General features: G+C 41.0%; 1 protein-coding gene across 1 annotated transcript in view; it reads left to right on the forward strand.

Moving 5' to 3' along the window:
* Positions 1-17,738, forward strand: part of LOC307016576 (protein sidekick-1-like) — a 25,951-nt gene extending 8,213 nt beyond the window's left edge. Inside the window, exons 3-10 of the mRNA XM_079645727.1 lie at positions 2,456-2,558; positions 9,571-9,746; positions 12,413-12,496; positions 14,658-14,852; positions 15,910-16,026; positions 16,179-16,346; positions 17,141-17,243; positions 17,384-17,738. Of these exons, the coding sequence (XP_079501853.1) occupies positions 2,456-2,558; positions 9,571-9,746; positions 12,413-12,496; positions 14,658-14,852; positions 15,910-16,026; positions 16,179-16,346; positions 17,141-17,243; positions 17,384-17,561 (1,124 nt within the window). The 3' untranslated portion in view covers positions 17,562-17,738. The remainder of the gene's footprint in view (positions 1-2,455; positions 2,559-9,570; positions 9,747-12,412; positions 12,497-14,657; positions 14,853-15,909; positions 16,027-16,178; positions 16,347-17,140; positions 17,244-17,383) is intronic.
* The last annotated feature ends 2,262 nt before the right edge of the window (positions 17,739-20,000 follow it).

Consider the following 20,000-nt stretch of genomic DNA (forward strand, 5'->3'; position numbering starts at 1 on the left):
TGGCTACTAGTCCCTGCCTGACCTCTGCCTGCTTCCCACAGTGGACAGCTAATGGACACTCTCCTCATGCTCTCTCTACCTGTCCACCATCCCCCTGTCTCTCTCCGCCTTCCACCCACTCTCCACTCCAACACAGCTTCACTTCTTTGACATCAAACCTTTCAAATTGTAACGCATGTCCATCGTGCAAGATGTTGGTCAGTGAAATGAAATACACCAAACGGTTTGTATATATATATGTGTGTATGTGTGTTGGAGAAATAGAAGAAGGAAAGTGAAGAGAGACACCTCAGCTGATACCGCGCATATCTCCTTTTTATGTCACTTCACTTATCTTCCCCATTAATGACTCAACCTCGACCCTGAGTTAGAGCGTCAGAGGGTGTAGGTGTCAAGACAGTAGAGAGGATGCGTGTGTGCGTGTGTGCGTGCACGCGTCTCTTCGTGTTTCAACATGTCTTATTCCATGTGACAGTGGGATATGACTTTTCAGCTCGTTCTATCCGATACAAAAAAGAGAAGAGAGAGAAGGAGGAATAAAGAACAGCGAGTTAATTACCACCTTCCCTTCAAAGGGGAGATCAAAGCTGCTCCTCGCTCCCCCTGCCTTCCCTCTGTATTCCCCTTCCTTACATCCCAAAACCCCCCCAACCCCTATCAGACTTAGCCTGTTCATTTGTAGTCCCTCCTCCTCCCTCATTCATCGGTTATACACATAGGCTTTACACAATGTGTAAGTCATTGACTACGTTCACATGCACACCTATATCACTTATATTGTATTGAGAATACGCCAAAATATGAATTTGATTTGGGTCACCCAAACTGCCAATTTGTTTGAATTTTGACTAAGGGCTATCAAGAGATTTGGGAAGTGTTGTTACTATTAGGGAGAAAGGAGCCTTTTACTGGACATGTACTGTATACGGCACATTTGTAATATGAATGTCCAATCGGGTTTTTAGTGTTGTTTGCTGTACAAAGCCTCGGTGCATGGTACACTTTGCCAAAAATAAGCAAAGCTGGGGTACAGATACATGTCCCAAACTAAAAGAACACATTTCTGTTTGGAAGAAAAACATCGCAGTTTTAAATATTGAGAAAATCTTCTACTATTACAGGTTTTTGGATTTGCACGAATATCGCAACAACAAGCCAGTGTTATAAGGAATAAAATAGGACGGCTGTGTTTGCAAAGTCATTCAAGAAGGCCACTCGGGGGAAACTTTTCAAAAATCCTTTTATGATTGAATGTTATTCAGAGTACTTTTGGCTGCATGTAAACAGGATTATACTGTTGAAGTTTAATCTTAACATTCACTAGCCTTATAATCAGTGTTTTGTAGTGGGAATATGTTTTTTGAGGGCCAATAACATAATATGTTGTGCAGTAAACATCCTCATTAAAAACTAAATGTTTTCCATCGGCCCATTCTACTTATTTTATCAGTTTTTGCTGAGCAGATGTTACACACTTCAAACTGATAAAAATCCAAGTGTGTCCTTTTGTTATGAGCGGCCATTCCTGCCATAAATCATACTCTCACACACACACAACCACAATCCTGCACACACACCACCATACTCGCGTACACACCTTCAAGGTAATAAATCATGCTTCACATATAATATTCACACCAATGTACTCTAAAAGTTATCATTGTAACTCACACACACCATCATACTGTCTCCAATACATCATTATAACCCGTATATTAATGTTTTTCAGACAGAACAGTGGCATGTTTGACAAAGAGAATTATGAGGTGTGTATGCGTGAATGAAAATGTGCCGGGGATAAGAAACGAGGGCGGTTCATAAGAAGTGGAAATGCATTTGGAATTTCATTTAAACTCTCTTTTGCTTCTATCAGACTCATATACCATCTTCTCATATACACTGTCAATCACTTACTATTATCCTCTCTTACTTGCTGGCATCGTTTCATATTGTGAAATGCTTTTTCATTTGTTCTTCTTTTATTTATGGCTCTTATTGTCACTCTGATCAACTGGTCACAGGAGGGTTTCTTTTTTTAATTTCTGTTAGCTATATATCAAGATAACTGCATCCTTTCAAAAGGTTGACAAGGACAGAACAGGCACTATTGCTTTGTACAATTTATCTTTTAACTGAAGATGCACCCAATTTGGTCCATCTGTTTTGCAGCAGAGTTCAGTTTTATCTATACAATTATCACAGCAGTTTCAGTCAAGACTACAGTTAGCCACAACACTTAAACACTCAAAGCATGCTCAGCGTCGGATCAAATAAAACAAATGACACTGTCACAGTGCGTGAATATACAGTAGACAAAGTATCATGGTGCCCACAAGAGAGAGTGATGTGCTAAAGTGTATAGTTGTTAAAGTTGGAGACTTTTTATTTTGACATTTTGCTGCCGTTTGGGATTTATTGCTTAAACTCTCTCTCATATTTTCTCTTCCTGTCACAGATCCTGAATCAGAAGTTGTGGCTCCGGCGATTGTGATCGGACCCAAAAACACAACAGTGGTGGCAGGCAGCGAGGTGACGCTGGAGTGCATTGCTAACGCCAGGTATATTTATTATCCGCAGACACACTCTCTCACACACACACACACACACACACACACACACACACACACACACACACACACACACACACACACACACACACACACACACACACACACACACATTCCAAGTGCAAACAATTATTTTCTTGCTGGAGAGCAGTGTTTTCTTCGAGGGCAATTAGAGGACAACATATCGTTGCTCAGCAAGTCTCTCCCTCTTGTATTAATGTTAAGACTGAAAGCATACATACACACACACACACACACACACACACACACACACACACACACACACACACACACACACACACACACACACACACACACACACACACACACACACACGTTCTAAGTTAACGTGAAGAGAAGTTGGTTCATAATCCCTTCTGACATCAGCAGAGAAGCTGTTCACCAACAATCCTCACTGGCCCACACGCAGGGGCTACAGTCTAGTCAGATAAAACCGATGTTTTTCGGAGCCAAACAGAACAAATTTTCATTTACTGATCTGAAATCAGTTTCCTCTCATCTCAAAGATGAACACTGTCAAACCCCCTTTGTGTCCCAAACAAGTACAAAAGCAACTGAGCACTGTCAGACTTAATTAAAATGAAAATGGTATCCTTCATTTCAAACTCATATGTGCATTAATTGGGTCAGATCTTTAATTAAAATATAATAATGAAAATCCATTATTACTATCAGCAAATGCATTCTCCAACAATATGAAAATTAAAATGGAGAAGCCATTTGATATTTCATTTTTTTTTTCACTTTTTGAAAATAGACATGAATTGACAAGAAAGTGCTTTTTATTCATGTACTTTGTGATAGTCATTGTTTACGTTTTTTCAATATGATATGATGAAGGCATGTTTGGCTTTTCTTCCATAATGTGCATTTTGTTTTGATCACAGCTTGTGGCGTGTCTTTGTATTCCAACCCAACAACCGCTAGGTGAACCCTGCTCTCAAGACAAAGGGAGCACTTTACACCCGTTGAAATAGGGTGTAAAGTGCTCCTCTTGTGTTTTAATAAGAGTTTACCCAGGGGTTAAAGTAGCTGCATAACTTCTCCAGTTCTAGCCCGTGTTTTCTGTATCAAACACTAAACTCACTGACACCAACGCTGGAGGATGGAGGCAGGTTGGTTGAAATGTATCTCCGCTAGGCTCGGTTTCATCCAAGTTTACACACAAGGATAACATTATCAATATTTAACATTTTGTAATGTGCTTTCAGAGGCATGTTCTTGTATGAGTCTTGAAAAGAAAAGAGAGTCAGCTTTGGGCAGTTAAAAGCACAATCCCAACAGGCCGTATTCACAGCTTTAGTTGCTAAGCATGCTGTATTGAGTTTAACTGCACACTATTTGTTCAAGGTTTTTTAGCTTTATTATTAATCCAAGCTAGATGTGCTGCTCTGTGAGAGCTGAAGTCCCTTTAAAGGTTTCTTTCTCAAACGCACTTGACCAGTACTTGACCACTTGGTAGCACTCAAGGTTCAGTATGAAAAAAGCAAGCGATTAAACCATATCACACAGCACACAAAAAGTGAATATACATATAGTATGTGTAAACACTGTTTTAGCAACAACACGATCCATTCGGATCACGCAAATACTGATCCACACGGTCAGACTGGTCTTCTTTTTAATTTAACACCATGTAATTGGATGCCAACTCTATAACTGTAGACACATTAGCCCACAGTCTGCTGCATTTGTCCTGGAAGAAAAAGACCTCTCCACGGGGGGTATTTCTGATATCAGAGAATCCACTGAAACATACTCACCCCAGAGAGATAATACTGTACCCAGGGAACAGAGAGAAACTATTGTATTGAAGTTTGGGAGAAAGGAAAGTATGATTAAAGAAATAAAGTGCAGTGCTGAAGTCTAAAAGCATCTGCTATCCACATCCATTAACCATTAATCAGTCATATGCACCAATGCAGTCATGGTAGAGTGCTAGGATCATTTGGAGTTTGATTGAAAACAAGCTGTGCCAGTAGGTCTCATATTAAGGGCTGTTAAATCTGCTTTTCTATCTTTGGGTACATTTTGAATTATTTTGTGGACAGGACCCACTGAGTAAGCATATTAAAATGTTGACACAACGGCCCCGCCAAAGCTTTAATTTATTTGTTATCAAACTTTGTTTACACCTCGGGGTGTCTGAGAAAGAAAGCAGCGAGCTCTCAAGTGTATCCATAAAAATTCCAACGTTATATAATTATCTACAGTTGGATTGCATATTTATGGGATTTTGTTTCATAGTCATCTTCGTTGCCAACTTTCAAAAACATACCACTTGCATTTAACCTTGAGGTGGCTGAATTACCAGCTTGTCTTCGACCCCTTTTATAATAACCTTTGTAAGTGCGATTTAATGTCTTGTCAATCAATCAATCAATCAATGTTTATTTATATAGCCCAATATCACAAATGTTACATTTGTCTCAGTGGACTTCACAGTTTGTACAGAATATCAGTATGACAATACGACACCCTCTGTCCTTAGACCCTCACATCGTACAAGGAAAAACTTCCAGAGAAAACCCCACAGTTTAAAGGGAAAAATGGGAGAAACCTCAGGGAGAGCAACAGAGGAGGGATCCCTCTCCCAGGACGGACAGACGTGCAATAGATGCCGTGTGTAAATTGAAAAGATAATACATTTGCAACATAGGTAGTCCAAATGTTTTGAAATGCATGTGTGTATAATAAGAAGATGAATCCACGAGGATATCCATCCAGGACTTATGATCCAGGACCGCAGCCACGTCTCAAGATCCAGGACTCGCAATCCATGACACAGGACCGCAGGATCATCCATGACTCCGGATCCCGGCGTATATAGACACCAAAAAGAAAGACATTTGGGGAAGCTGGGTTAATCGGAACATGAGAGTACACAGGTATAGACAGAGAGAAGGAAGAAGTAAGATGTCCCCCGACAAACTAAGCCTATATCAGCAAAACTAGGGGCTGAATCTAATCAGCCCTAACTATAAGCTTTATCAAAAAGGAAAGTCTTAAGCGCACTCTTAAAAAAGGATAGGGTGTCTGCCGTCCGAACACAAACTGGAAGCTGATTCCACAAAAGTGGAGCTTGATAAGAAAAGGCTCTGGCTCCCATTGTACTTTTAGAGACTCTAGGAACAACCAACAACCCTGCATTCTTGGAACGCAATGCCCTAGTAGGACAATAGGGTATAATGAGTTCTTTAAGGTAAGATGGCGCCTGCCCATTAAGGGCTTTGTAGGCGAGAAGAAGAATTTTAAATTCTATCCTGTGTTCTATAGGGAGCCAGTGTAAGGCAGCCAGAACAGGAGTAATGTGGTCCCTTTTCCTAACTCTGGTTAGTACACGAGCTGCAGCATTTTGAATCAGCTGAAGCGACTTGACTGACTTCTTGGTACACCCTGATAATAAGGAGTTACAATAATCCAGCCTTGAAGTAACAAATGCATGGACTAGTTTCTCTGCATCGTTTTGAGGCAAGATATGCCTGATTTTTGCAATGTTACGTAGATGGAAGTAGGCGGTCCTTGAAATTGATTTTATGTGGGCGTTAAAGGATAAATCCTGATCAAATATAACACCAAGATTCCTTACAGTCTCACTGGAGGCCAAATTAATGCCATCCATAGTTAATATATCTTTAGATAATTTGTTTCGTAGATTCTTCGGGCCAAGTACAATAACTTCAGTTTTGGTCGTGTTTAACATCAAAAAATTTAAGGTCATCCACGTTTTTAAGTCCTTGAGGCAGTCTTGAATTTTATTTAGATGATTAATTTCATCAGGCTTGATTGATAAATATAGTTGAGTATCATCCGCATAACAATGAAAGTTTACAGAATGATTCCTTATAATATTGCCTAATGGAAGCATATATAGGGTGAACAAAATAGGTCCAAGCACTGAGCCCTGTGGCACTCCATGGCTAACTTTGGTTTGCATGGAAGATTCATCGTTGACACGTACAAACTGAGAGCGTTCAGATAGATAAGACCTAAACCAGCCTAAAGCAGTTCCCTGTATGCCAACTAAGTGCTCTAGTCTTTGCAATAGGATATCATGGTCGATAGTATCAAATGCAGCACTAAGATCGAGTAAGACAAGAATAGAGACAAGTCCCTTGTCAGAGGCTATTAGAATGTCATTTGTGACTTTAACCAGAGCTGTCTCTGTGCTATGTTGTGTTCTAAAGCCAGACTGAAAATCTTCAAATAAATCATAGTTTCTTAAGTAATCACACAGCTGTTTTGCGACTGCTTTCTCAAGAATTTTTGAGAGGAACGGAAGATTAGAAATAGGTCTATAGTTGGCTAAAACCTCTGGATCGAGGTTGTGCTTTTTAAGAAGCGGTTTTATCACTGCTACTTTGAATGATTTTGGAACATAGCCTGATAATAAAGACATATTCATAATATTTAATAAAGAAGTGCTAATTAATGGAAAAACTTCTTTTAACAGCTTAGTTGGAATCGGGTCTAAGATACACGTTGATGGTTTAGAAGAGAGAATCATTGAATTTAATTGTTCAAGGTTTATGGCTGAAAAGCATTCTAGTTTACTATCTAGTGTAATATTATTAGAACTTACGTTTCCGGGAGCTGTTGATAACACTATACTGGTCAAAGGCAAGAGGTCATTGATTTTGTTTCTAAGAGTAACAATTTTATCGTTAAAAAAGCACATAAAATCATTACTACTGAGTGCTATGGGAATAGAAGGCTCAGTCGAGCTGTGGCTCTCTGTCAGCCTGGCTACAGTGCTGAAAAGAAATCTTGTATTATTCTTATTCTCATCTATTAATGAAGAGTAGTATGCTGCTCTCGCTTTACGCAGTGCTTTCTTATATTCATTGAGAGTAATATGCCAAATTAAACGAGATTCTTCAAGTTTAGTGGAACGCCATATCCTTTCAAGTTGTCTCGACTTTTGCTTTATTTTGCGGGTTTCGGCATTATGCCATGGAGCTAATCTATGTTGTTTTATTTTCTTCTTTTTCAAAGGAGCAACAGAGTCTAATTTTATTCGCAGCGCATCTGTAGCACTATCAACAACATGATCAATTTGGGGGGGTGTACATTTTGTATAAGTTTCCTCCCCTACATGCAGACATGCTATCGAGTTAAGTATTGGTGGAATCTCTTCCTTAAATTTGGCTATAGCACTAACAGATAGGTTTCTGCTGCAGGAGCTTTTGGCTAATGCTTTGTAGTCTAGTAACAGTACTTCAAAAGTTACTAAGAAATGGTCGGATAAAGCAGGATTATGCGGTTCGACTAATAGTTGCTCAATTTCAATACCATAAGTCAGAACAAGGTCAAGAGTGTGATTATAGCAGTGGGTTGGTTTATTTACACTCTGACAGAAACCAACAGAATCTAATATAGAATTAAATGCAACAGTAAGGCTATTTTTATCATCGTCAACATGAATATTAAAGTCACCTACGATAATTACTTTATCTGTTTTAAGTACCAAAGCTGATAAAAACTCAGAGAATTCTGATAAGAATTCTGAATAAGGACCTGGTGCACGGTACACTGTAACAAATAAGATTGGCTGCAAAGTTTTCCAGGTCGGATGCGTAAGACTGAAAATGAGGCTTTCAAAGGAGGTATAATTTAATTTTTGTTTAGTATTGATAAGTAAACTTGAGTCAAAGATTGCTGCAACTCCACCTCCTCGGCCCGTGCCTCGGGCAATATGAGTATTGATATGGCTGGGTGGAGTGGCCTCATTTATGCTGACATATTCTTCATGTCTCAACCAAGTTTCAGTGAGACAGCATATATCAATATTATAATCTGATATTAAATCATTTACCAGTATTGCTTTAGATGCTAGAGATCTTATGTTTAAGAGACCACATTTAATCTTCCTGTTTTGTTGCACTGTAGTAGTTGTTACATTTACTTTTATTAGGTTATTATGTATGACACCTCTATTAGGTTTTACCTTAAATTGTCCTTGGGCAGACACACACACCGTTAATATTGGGTATTTTATTGGGGTCGGGATTCCTATGGATATCAAAGTGATTGCTATTGGAATTCAAACCAAATATCCTCTGGTGTGATATTAATAGATCATAATAATGTAACATTAATGATCTTTGAACTAATTAATGTTCGAGTTATTATGTGTATTTCCCACACAGCCATTTTAATGAATGGTTCTCAATCTGATTTATTTCTGTTTCTTTAATGACTTGGTTTCACAAACCCCTATAACCAAAAATGGAGGCTATAAGTTATGTACACTGAAAAATATGTATTCCTTGTTGATTTATATTAGCCCCAGCAATGTTTTACTTTGCTTTGAAATGTAAATGTATCATCTAGTGTTTGCATCGCTATGTTTTGTATTATTTTGGTGGCTTACCGCTTGTGGACAAAGGCTATGATTGAACTACGATCTTTTGAAATGCTCCAAACAAAATGCATTAGGAAGGCGGTTCCAACTGCTGATTACATAATTAGCTTAGAAAATCAGTTGCACATCTTAATAGAGATTGCCTATAGGAATGGAAATCTTGCCTGAAAATGCACCAAATAACTGGGCTGCTGTATTAATGCTGTCAAGCACACACACACACACACACACACGCACGCACACACACACACACACACACACACACACACACACACACACACACACACACACACACACACACACACACACGCACACACGCACACACACACGCATCAAAAGAATGGTGTGTTGATGTTGTTTATCCAGAACAAATGTTCACTCTACATGAAAACCCATTTCTTTTCTCCAACATCCAGAGTAACTGACTGAAGCTGCTTCATGCTGAGTAGATCTGACTGCTCTGATATACAGACTGTCATCATTCATTTCCTGCTTCATTGACACATAAACTGATGGATTTAATATGTTGTAATTGCCTTCTGCCACTCTTTTTCCTTTTTCTCCAAATAACACCGCTACTGCTTCCCTTATTTCTCCTCTCCGCTCCTCTGCTCTCAGACCGATTGACAGCCTCGTGGTGTCTTGGAAACGCGATGGGCGTCGTCTGGCCAGTGGGCGTCGGCTTGTTATTCTTGCCCCCGCCCCTGCTGACACTGGGATATATGTTTGTGAAGCGTTGCTCACTAACATCAATGGCAAACCTGTGGAGGCAAGGGCACAACTCAATGTAATCGGTAAGAAAATAAGAGCACACACACACACACACACACACACACACACACACACACACACACACACACACACACACACACACACACACACACACACACACACACACACACACACACACACACACACACACACACACACACACACACACACACAACCTTACATGATTATCCTTGGTAAGCCTGACCCATCAAGCCTAATGCCCTCAACATGTACCATTCATTTCTATTTTAGCCCCGCACCTAGCTTGTCTTGTACATGTTTTGCTTGAGGCATTGCTTCATCCTGTTTATTACTTCATTTGTTTTACTCCTGGAAGCATGACTGAACACCCCCAGGCAGCTAACCGTCAACCACAGGACTACTCAAGCTGAGTCTGTTGTCCACACTCACCAATAAACTGCCCATTGTGTTCACAAACAGCTGTTACATTCATGTACAAACCAATCCATTCTCACAAAAACATGCACGTGTGTACTCTCCACGCTCACACACAATCACAAAATGGCACAGAAGACACGCATGCCAGTTTGCCCGGCAGCTAAATTAGTTTTGTTCCCCGGAGTCACCAATCAATACGAGAACATTGAAAGCACTCACAACAGGAGCGCTCTTGTCACAATCCACTCCTGTCCTCCATATGTGTGCGTAAATAGAAAACAACATACAAGCAAGCAGAGAGCGTGTGATTGATGAAGCGAAACTTTTCTCTCCCAGTTCGTCAGCGTCTTTTTTGATCTGCGGTGATTGTCGAAGCGAGGGAGCACCTAACGCCGAGAGAGCAAACTACCCACGCCTAAAGAATACTCTAGTCAGAACAGACCTGCCTGAATATTTATATCCCACTCATTCTCTTTCTGTTCCCCCGCTCACCAGCTACATGTACCACCAATGTGTGCACCATGGCTGTCTCTCGCCTTCTGCTACCTCTCTGTCTCGATGTTATCTTTATCGTTAGGCCAACAGCATTGTTAAAGTCTGCATACATTCATATGAGTCAGAGGAGCAGAGGCAGAAGAATACATTGGTACTGATCCTCTTTCCTGCAACGGGCTCAAAAGTCCTTGATGCAATGAAAGGTATTCCTAAACAGAATAGTGTATGTGTCTGTGAAATAAGGAGATACAAAGGTATTCATTATTCAATTTCATTTCTTCTCCGACTAGATCCGCTAATCGGAATATGTATGACACTCGGTGCCGTGTTGTGTGCTGTACAGACTTTTGGTGCAAACAGCAGTGTATATGTTGCTGTTCTCCATCTTTGTTTCGCAGGCGGAGAGCAGGGAAGATCAAAGCGTTAAGCCCAACCACCCAAACACTCCGAAATGTGTTTTGTTGTATTTGTGCATCAAGGTCCTTGCACTCACCTGCCTAAAGGCGATGAATGCATCCCTGTGTTATCGGTGTCACGCCACATGGCTGGTATTCATCTCTTGTTTTCTTGTTCCTCCGTTTGCGTCATGCCTTCCTCGTTCTCTTGTCAAGAAATCGTGCCAAATTCCAGCGTGCTCATTTAAGATAGGAGTTGAGGCGCTTGTGTGGGTTTAAAAGTTAACACTAAGTAGTAAAGAACTTTAAAGTCAAGAAGAATTAATGGAAATGTGTCCCCACACACACACACACACACACACACACACACACACACACACACACACACACACACACACACACACACACACACACACACACACACACACACACACACACACACACACACACACACACACACACGTACACACACCTTGATCAATCTTGCAGTCTGTTGTTTCTACCTCCGTTTGCACATTACTGTGTTCAACTACAAAGGAGAAAAACTGATGGAGTCAAAGATCTTTCCATAATTGCAACGGCATTCAAATGACAGCAAAACATTTCTGAAATGTGTTTTTATTAAGTAAGATACATTTAAAAATAAATAAATAAAATAAACCTGTTATTAAAATGCCTTCTCCTCATTCATGAATACCAGTATACAAATTCATTGTTTGGTGCATTTAATTTCCCTCATTTCCAGTGAGCAGGTGCCGTTTCTACATGAAGCTGAAAACGAATTAGCCAGTCTGTGTCTGCTCCCCGTCTCTGGGCTTTCTGTGTCAATATCTCTCACTAAATATTAACAAATGTTTTTGAAAGAAGTGGAGCGTATACGGTACATTTTTCATAATACGAAGCATTACAGAAATACACCAAAAGGCATATATTCACATTCAAACTGTGCGAAGCTGTGTCTCCAAGCTGCTGTCAGCATTTAGAGCGGCACTGGTGAAGATGTTTAGGGAGAGCCGTTACTGCCAGCGAAAAGAAGTACCGGTTGTTTAAAAAGAGGATTGTTTCCCCTGGGAAACTCGAAGAATTGGCTTTTCTGTGACTGTAAAAGTCATCTCTCAGGGCAAATAGACAGAACTGCTGCCTTGCAATGACACTCAGGACACTCAGGGACATTTTTCCAACTCACTTTTCTATTAAAAAACTAATGCTTCCCAATTGTTTTTTAATGACATAACACGTTTTTAAAGCCTTTTTAGAGGGCTTGTTAGATGTAGTTCAGCAGCAGGCGGTATTCTAAGTCTTTGTTTTTCAGTTTGAGATGTTATTTTATCCGTTGTTAAGTCAAAATGTTCTCCACATTTAAATGCTTGACATTTTGTGTTCTAATAATGTCCCTGCAGAGCCACCTTCCCTGACTGCTCAACCAAAGAGGAAGATCATTGCTGACCTGGACAGGAACGTAGAAATCCCCTGCCTGGCTACAGGTACACTCCGAGTGTTACAATAAACATACTTAAAGGACTGCTTTAGATGTTGTGCCGTAAAACAACATTCACAAGATTATCTGTTCATTTTAAGAGTTGTTGATGCTTGTAATTAGTTCTCCTGTCTATACTGGTTCTGCAGAAATATTTTCCTAAAGCGATTCCAATGTGCGACAGAATCTGCAGTCCTGTGTTATAATGCTGCTGAATATACGGCCTCAGCAGTCATGTGACAAGTGGGTGTCAGGCCGCCTGAGCTGGGGAGGATGGATAGTAACACATACAGGGTAACATTGTACGGAGGGAAAAACATCATTTTGGAAGGTTTCCAATTGGTTTGATATACCCCCTTTTGCTGAAGGCTCAAATTAGCTTTGGCTGAACTTTGCAAAAATGTTTTGCACAGAGCGAGGACTCACTTTAGGAGGGGAAGGCGTCACAGCCAATATGGAATATGGGAATGATTAAAGCAATGATTAACTCTTTCAATGTGCGTGAACTAGTGTTCTAGATTTACTTTGTGGTTTGAGTATGCTTAAAACAAGCCTTAAACTAGGTTGTCTGTCGTCTATGAGCTCACTCTAACGGCCCGTCCACACATCGGCGTGCGTTGAAAGCTTCACCATTCACTTTGAATGGGGTGACGTCACTTTTCGCCGAACTGCATTGTGGGAAGCGACGCGGAGCTTTGCTGGCGTGGCTCGCTACAAAAGTTGAGCAATGTTCAACTTTTGAAACCTCGGCAGAAGCGTCAGCCAATCTAATCTTATGCCAGTACAGGCTCTAGCCAATCAAACCGCTGCTTGTGTGTCAGGGGCGGGAGATTCATGTGATTGGTTGTTGGCCGAGTTTCAGACACGCCTGCCGGCAAGCGACAACGCACGCCGCCGTGTGGACGGGCCGTAAAGGCCCATAGAATCATTCTGAGGCTCTCGCTCTGCTGGTGTTTGCAACCAGATGGCTCATAAAGTGACCTAAGTGTTTTTAATCCCGACATTAAAAATGCTGTAATGTTTCTATGTCCATGCAGCAAATGTAAGCTAATTGGTTGATTTGATAAAGACGGTTTATCTTGAGTATCTACGTTCCAGGGTGTGTCAAGGTGACTCTATTGACCTTACATTAAGCTGAGTGTTTTGGTCATTCGGTGTGTGTGTGTATGCATTAGTGTGTAGGATTCTTGACGTGTGACTTGTGACAGAACAAGCATTATAACATGCTGAGACCAAGCCTGAAAATTGCACTTGTTCATACCTCATGTGTTTTCAAATGGGTTACATGAAAAAACTAAAATATATGAGCAGAGGTAGACAATGCTCCAAAAACGGCACCATGCTCTCTCTCTCTCCCTCTCACACACACTCACTGAGCGAGTGTGTTCTTCCTCAGTAATCTGATACTGGGAAAGGGTAATTAAATAGCAGAAGCCTGTGGGTATGAAAAGTGAGATGGAGGCTGGGAGGAGGAACGAGGGAAGGAGGAAAAGACAGACAGAGTGCAAAGTGAGGGGGTGAAAAATACTTCACGCATGTCTGTGAAAGCTTGACACCAACAGAGTGAGGAAAAGTGTGGAATGTATCTCTCTTTCCGTCAAACACACACACACACACACACACACACACACACACACACACACACACACACACACACACACACACACACACACACACACACACACACACACACACACACACACACACACACACATACACACACACACACACACACACACACACACACACACACACACACACACACTGGTGGTGAGGGTTAAGACGGAGTAATTGCGTAAGCCACTTGCCTGTCATATCTGTCAGACAGGTGGGGGTCCTTACTGTAGATATTCGGTGTGCTGCATATGCCCACATCTTTTATTCACAATGTTTTTTTGCCCCTGCTGCCACCCTTACCCTACCACTCACACCCTCTAATCAATATATTATTAGCAGTCATTATGCCCACATGCATATTTATAGGAAGAGAGTGGATAGCAGAGAAGAAAGAACGGTCTAAAGAGAGTGTGGCTGTTTTAGTTGGAGCTCAGCAGTGAGTTTAGCAGTTTTTTTATTAAGGAAATGTAACATTTTATTAAAGATTTTGGACATTTGAACATATTCTCCCTGTTGTGTGTTTTGTATTTTGTGTATATGCACATGTGTAGGTGTGCCCCAGCCCAGGATAGAGTGGTATAAGGACGCGGTGCCTCTTTCCAAACTGGCCAACTCTCGTTACAAGGTCACCGCGGCGAACGGGCTGACGGTGCGCCGGGTGCAGCCGGGAGATGGAGGAATATTCCAGTGCTTCGCTCGCAACGCTGCAGGAGAAACTCAGGCACACGCACAACTCCTGGTGTCTAGTGAGTTTGTCTGACACACACACACACACACACACACACACACACACACACACACACACACACACACACACACACACACACACACACACACACACACACACACACACACACACACACACACACACACAATAGAACACAAGTTGTGAATCCACATCCACAGCAGCATGTTTTCTTCTCTCTAGTCTCTGCTGCTAATTCAGTCTAGATGCCACTTTTTTCTTTCCCTTCAACTTGCTTTCTCATGTGTCAGAATGTACTCCTCTATTGTACTTCCATTGTGTCTCCTTTATTTGTCTGTCAATTGTTTTGTCTCGTATATCGTTTCTGCAACTTTAATATTGTTTTACCTTCAGCAAGTCTCCAGATTATTTGATTTATTATCCGTTTATTTCAGAAAACGAAGAAAAAAGGCTTTCATTTATTTATTTTATTTTTTTAACTTTCAGCTAACCAACAACTATTTCAGCTGTATTGTTATTGCCGTATCGCTCCACATTCGTCCTGAGCATACATAAAGGTATTTGCAGCTGATATAACCTTTCATTCTGAAAGTGAAGAGATGAGTTTACTGCTTTGCCTTACAAATGAAGTTTTAGCCGTGTTTGGGCTGGAAAATAGAAAAGTTGGTCTCCTGTGTATTGGCAAAATGACAAGCCAACACATCCCTACCTGAAAACTGAAGACTATTTTGTTTTTTAAATCAAAGTGAAAGTGTCTGACTGGTTTGAAGTGCGTTTCAGCTGCAGACTTCTGCACGTACGGTTTGTCTCAGTAGAGTTACGCTCTGTTTAGTGAGCGTTATAATTAAAAGTCCCCATGGAACTTCCACCCCACCACTTTCCACATTTATGCAAACACACGTAGCACTAGGTAATGAATAAAGGCTCCATTAATCAGAGGAGGCATTTGCGTTTATATCAACACTGTCATTCTCTCTTTATACACTCTTCAGTTTTCTCTTTATGCTTCACTTTCACTCCTCTCTTTTTCCACCAGTCTCTTCTCAGTAGCCGTCTATCCGTCTTCGTTCTTCTTATGCTTTCTCCCCATGTTTCAGGTATGGCCCCCACGTTTACATTCCCTTCGTCAGACCAAATAGTAACTGATGGAAACACGGCTTTGTTTATGTGCCAGACGAGCGGAGCTCCAAAACCTGCCATCACCTGGAGGAAAGGTAACAGTACACACACTCTGCAGTACACACTGAGCACACACACACACCCGACAGACGCACTGACATGATGTGTTTGTAATTAAAAAATGTGCTTAATGACTTAATTACTTTTCGTCACCTGAAGGCTATTTTGTTGTTTTCTCTCTCTGTAGGATCTCAGGTCTTAGCTAGCGGCTCCGTCCAGGTTCCCAGGTTCACGCTGTTACAGACAGGCGGTTTGCAGATTCGGCCAATCAGCTTCCAGGATTCAGGAGATTACACGTGCATAGCCTCAAACGCTGAGGGAAGCATCAACTCCACCTCTTCGCTCACCGTCTGGAGTAAGACGCAAACACACACACAACTTACACACAAACAAAAATACACTAAACTGCTCAATACACATTTGCTAAACAGACTAAAACAGACATGGAACAGTTAATTTATCCGAGGCTGTCAAATGGCATTAGCTCAGGTGGGTGAACAGCGGTGTGATTGTTTATTGATGCAGTGGGCTGGTGTAATGGTGAACTAATCATCTGATTGGCCAGGTTAGAGGATGATGGATTAGCTGGTAATGTTATAGATTTTTTGTATATATGTCTTGGCAGCTTCAGATTAAATGCTATTGAATTAGATTAACCACCTTCCTCTGTTGAGCACTGTGGTGTATAAAAACTATACTCATCTATCGGAGGCCTGGTCACATCCCAAATATACCTGGACTGAGTTACTGATCAAACACACTCCACACTGCATCCAATTTATACTTTTTCTCTTGAGATTCTAAAACATGTGAAAGAGTTGAGTTGAACAAAGCACAGAAACAATGGTAGACTAAGTAGTTTTCACGGTGTGTCTCTACTGTGTTTGAAAGAGTGAGAGAAAAAGCTTTAGTGCTGTTTAGCTTCAATAGTTCAGGGCTAAAATCTTTACTAATTGATTTCGTATTACTTTCTTGCAGCATACACTAAAACAACCCATTTGAGATGATACGGTATTTCATGCCATTAGAGCAGAGTATTAAACACATTTTATTTCTGCCTTTTATTATTCATCCCACCTTTGTCACCGCTCGTCCTCCAGATTCTCTCTTATCTTGATTTTTCTTAATCTTTTATTTTATGTTCTGCAGGCCGTACAGTCATTTCTGTGCCTCCAACCGACCAACGAGTTATCAAAGGAACCACTGCTCTTCTGGTCTGTACTGCTACACATGACCCCAGAGTCAATATCAGGTACCTGCCTCTCTGTGTGTGTGGTCACTCACAGGAATACTCTTATACTCCACAGTGTTTGCTTCTCTCTCTGTTTTAGGCTCATTGTGTGTCTGTAGATAACCACAGTATAAAGTACATGTATTCCTCCTCTGTTGCAGCTTCAGCTGGGAGCGTGGGGGCGTGCTGGTTCGTCCCAGCAGCGGGGGGCGTGTCTCCATGCGGCAGGGCTCCCTCACTATTGGCCAGACGTGGTCAGGTGACATTGGGGACTACACCTGCACTGTGAAATCACGGGCTGGCAACGATTCTCAGTCTGCACGCCTCGAAGTGATGTGAGTTCAAATTTTGCCGAAATCATTTGACCAAGTCAGCCTTATTTCTAACAGACCCAGGCTAGCTGTTTGCCCCTTGATTAGTCTCAATTGTAATACTTAGGTCAGGACACATCCATGTACTAAACTGGGTTTAATCTGTGCCTGCAAAGTCTGTCAAAAAGAAATGACGTTCTGAACATTTGACTGCTTCTTCTTTTTTTTTTATGCCAAATGGCACTTGGTATTACCTCCAGCATTGACCAATATTTGTGGCTTGCCATATCTGATGGCTTGTTTACTTACTTGATGTACTAATAGTGCACTTTATTTTGCTCTACTTTTCATTGGAAATGCACTTATGCACTCAAAGTAGCGAGCGTAAGTACCAGGGTAGGATTTTCACGGTGGCCATGGCCCTCGTTGCCCCTCGGTCTGGCCATTAAGCCCCGAAAATAATTGTACGTCCTACGGCCACCATGGCCTTTGTGCCCCTCACACTGTTAAAATCACGAAGTTGCTTTAAAAGCGTCAGAGCAGTGGTCTGGTCTCTGAACTGCATTATGCTGCGTTCACACCGGACGCTCTAATCGCTCTAGTCTCACCGCGGCTGTCAGCTGTGTTTACTCCTGTCATTCGAACAGGACGCGCTGGAGAGGGGGCGGGGCTTATCTCCATGTAACTACAACAAAAATGAACATATTTTACCGTGATTTAATTGTAATACACGTTTCAAAATGATGCCGAAGTAAAAACATACTGATAACGGTTAATAAAAACCATGAATTAATGCTTTGACACGTCTGCAGACAAGACTGCAGGCGAAAAACCTTTTAAAATGCGTGTTTTCTGAATGGAGATCGGATCGATCAGGCTAAACTAACGTAGCTGCTCCGTCCAAACTCACAACAACATGATACAGACACAGATACAACAACGACTGTATTCGCCATGACACAGACAGTCTGTGTTCCATTTTCTGAACAGATATGAGCTGCTGTGAGCTCTGTGTGCTAACAGCTAACGGCTGATGTTTTCTGATTCAACGTCAGTAACAGCAGGCTGAGATCCTCTCCGCTGATTGGTTACCACGAGAACGCGTCACGCGAATTTGACCCTCGAGTTGAACATTTTTATTAAAGAGACTCTCGTACACACACACACACACACACACACACACACACACACACACACACACACACACACACACACACACACACACACACACACACACACACACACACAGACGTTTGCATTTCAAAGTATTACTTGTTCGTACAGTTGAAGTTCGAGCTTCACTGTGCACTGCTGAATGATTTCTGTGCAGAGATTGACCCTTGAAGGCTGTTACTTCTGCTCTGAAATTCAATATATTTGTTACGTATTAATAGATTTTATGATTTGATTTCGGATTTTTACCAAACATGCCAAACACTACTTATTCAAAGTAGAGTATTTCATTTTACATACTGTAATACTAAGGAGGCATAGGCCTATATGATGATATAATGTTTGACATTATTGATTTTTTTTAAAAAGTGATTTGTTTTCCATGTCATTCGTGTGTTTTTCTTATCAGAAAGTGAAGTTATTTATTTGTAAGCTCCAAATCCTAATTTTTCCCTCAATGGCCTTAGTGCCCTAAAAAAACCTGTGACACCAAAGGCCAAATGGCCTTGCCCCTAAAATGACGAAATTCCAAGCCTGGTAAGTACAACAGAAAGCAAATTGAGACCCAGCACCTGTCTCCTGTCTTTTTTTAAGATAGAGTATTTGAAAGAAAGCAAATCATTATATTCTGTTCCTTTAATGGGATCACAAGAGTTTGTCTGCTCTAAGCAGTTGACAAAAAATAATCTTCAGATTGTCTGAATTGTGATTTTCACTATATTTATGTGGTATACCAAATGCAGATAAATGCAGAACAGGCATTGATGCAAACAGCTAGAATTGTGTTCTTGATTAAGAGATAAAGCACAATAAGGACTTTGACTTGTTGTGCTGCAATCAAGTGGGAAAACAAACCAATCCATAGCTAGCTCTATGGCTGATTGAAATCGCAGATATGATTGACAAACAAGGATTGCTCTGGAGTTAAGCATTATAGAAAAAACAATATTGACTATGCTGGGTGTAATCCAGGAGAGGCCGCAAATAGGTAATGCTGTACATTGTCAAAAATAAAGTACTAGTCTCGTATTTCTCAGCAGTCATCTGATCAAATTACTGGTTGTTTCAAATAAAAGCCTGTCAGACCCCCTGTAAATCAAACACAGGTCTATATCATTAAAACTGTAAGGTGTAAGAAAGTGGTGTGCAATCGTGAGTTATTATTAGACAGTAATAATAGAAGTGTAAGGTCATATCTGCTATGAAATACATGCAGCGTACCTCGTTTGTCTTCAAGTATAAAATGTACAGCGTGTTTATGTGCATGCATTTTTCCATGTGGTTTGGGTGAAAA

The sequence above is a fragment of the Notothenia rossii genome (genome assembly GCF_949606895.1).
Source record: "Notothenia rossii genome assembly, chromosome: 1".
Lineage (NCBI taxonomy): Eukaryota > Metazoa > Chordata > Actinopteri > Perciformes > Nototheniidae > Notothenia > Notothenia rossii.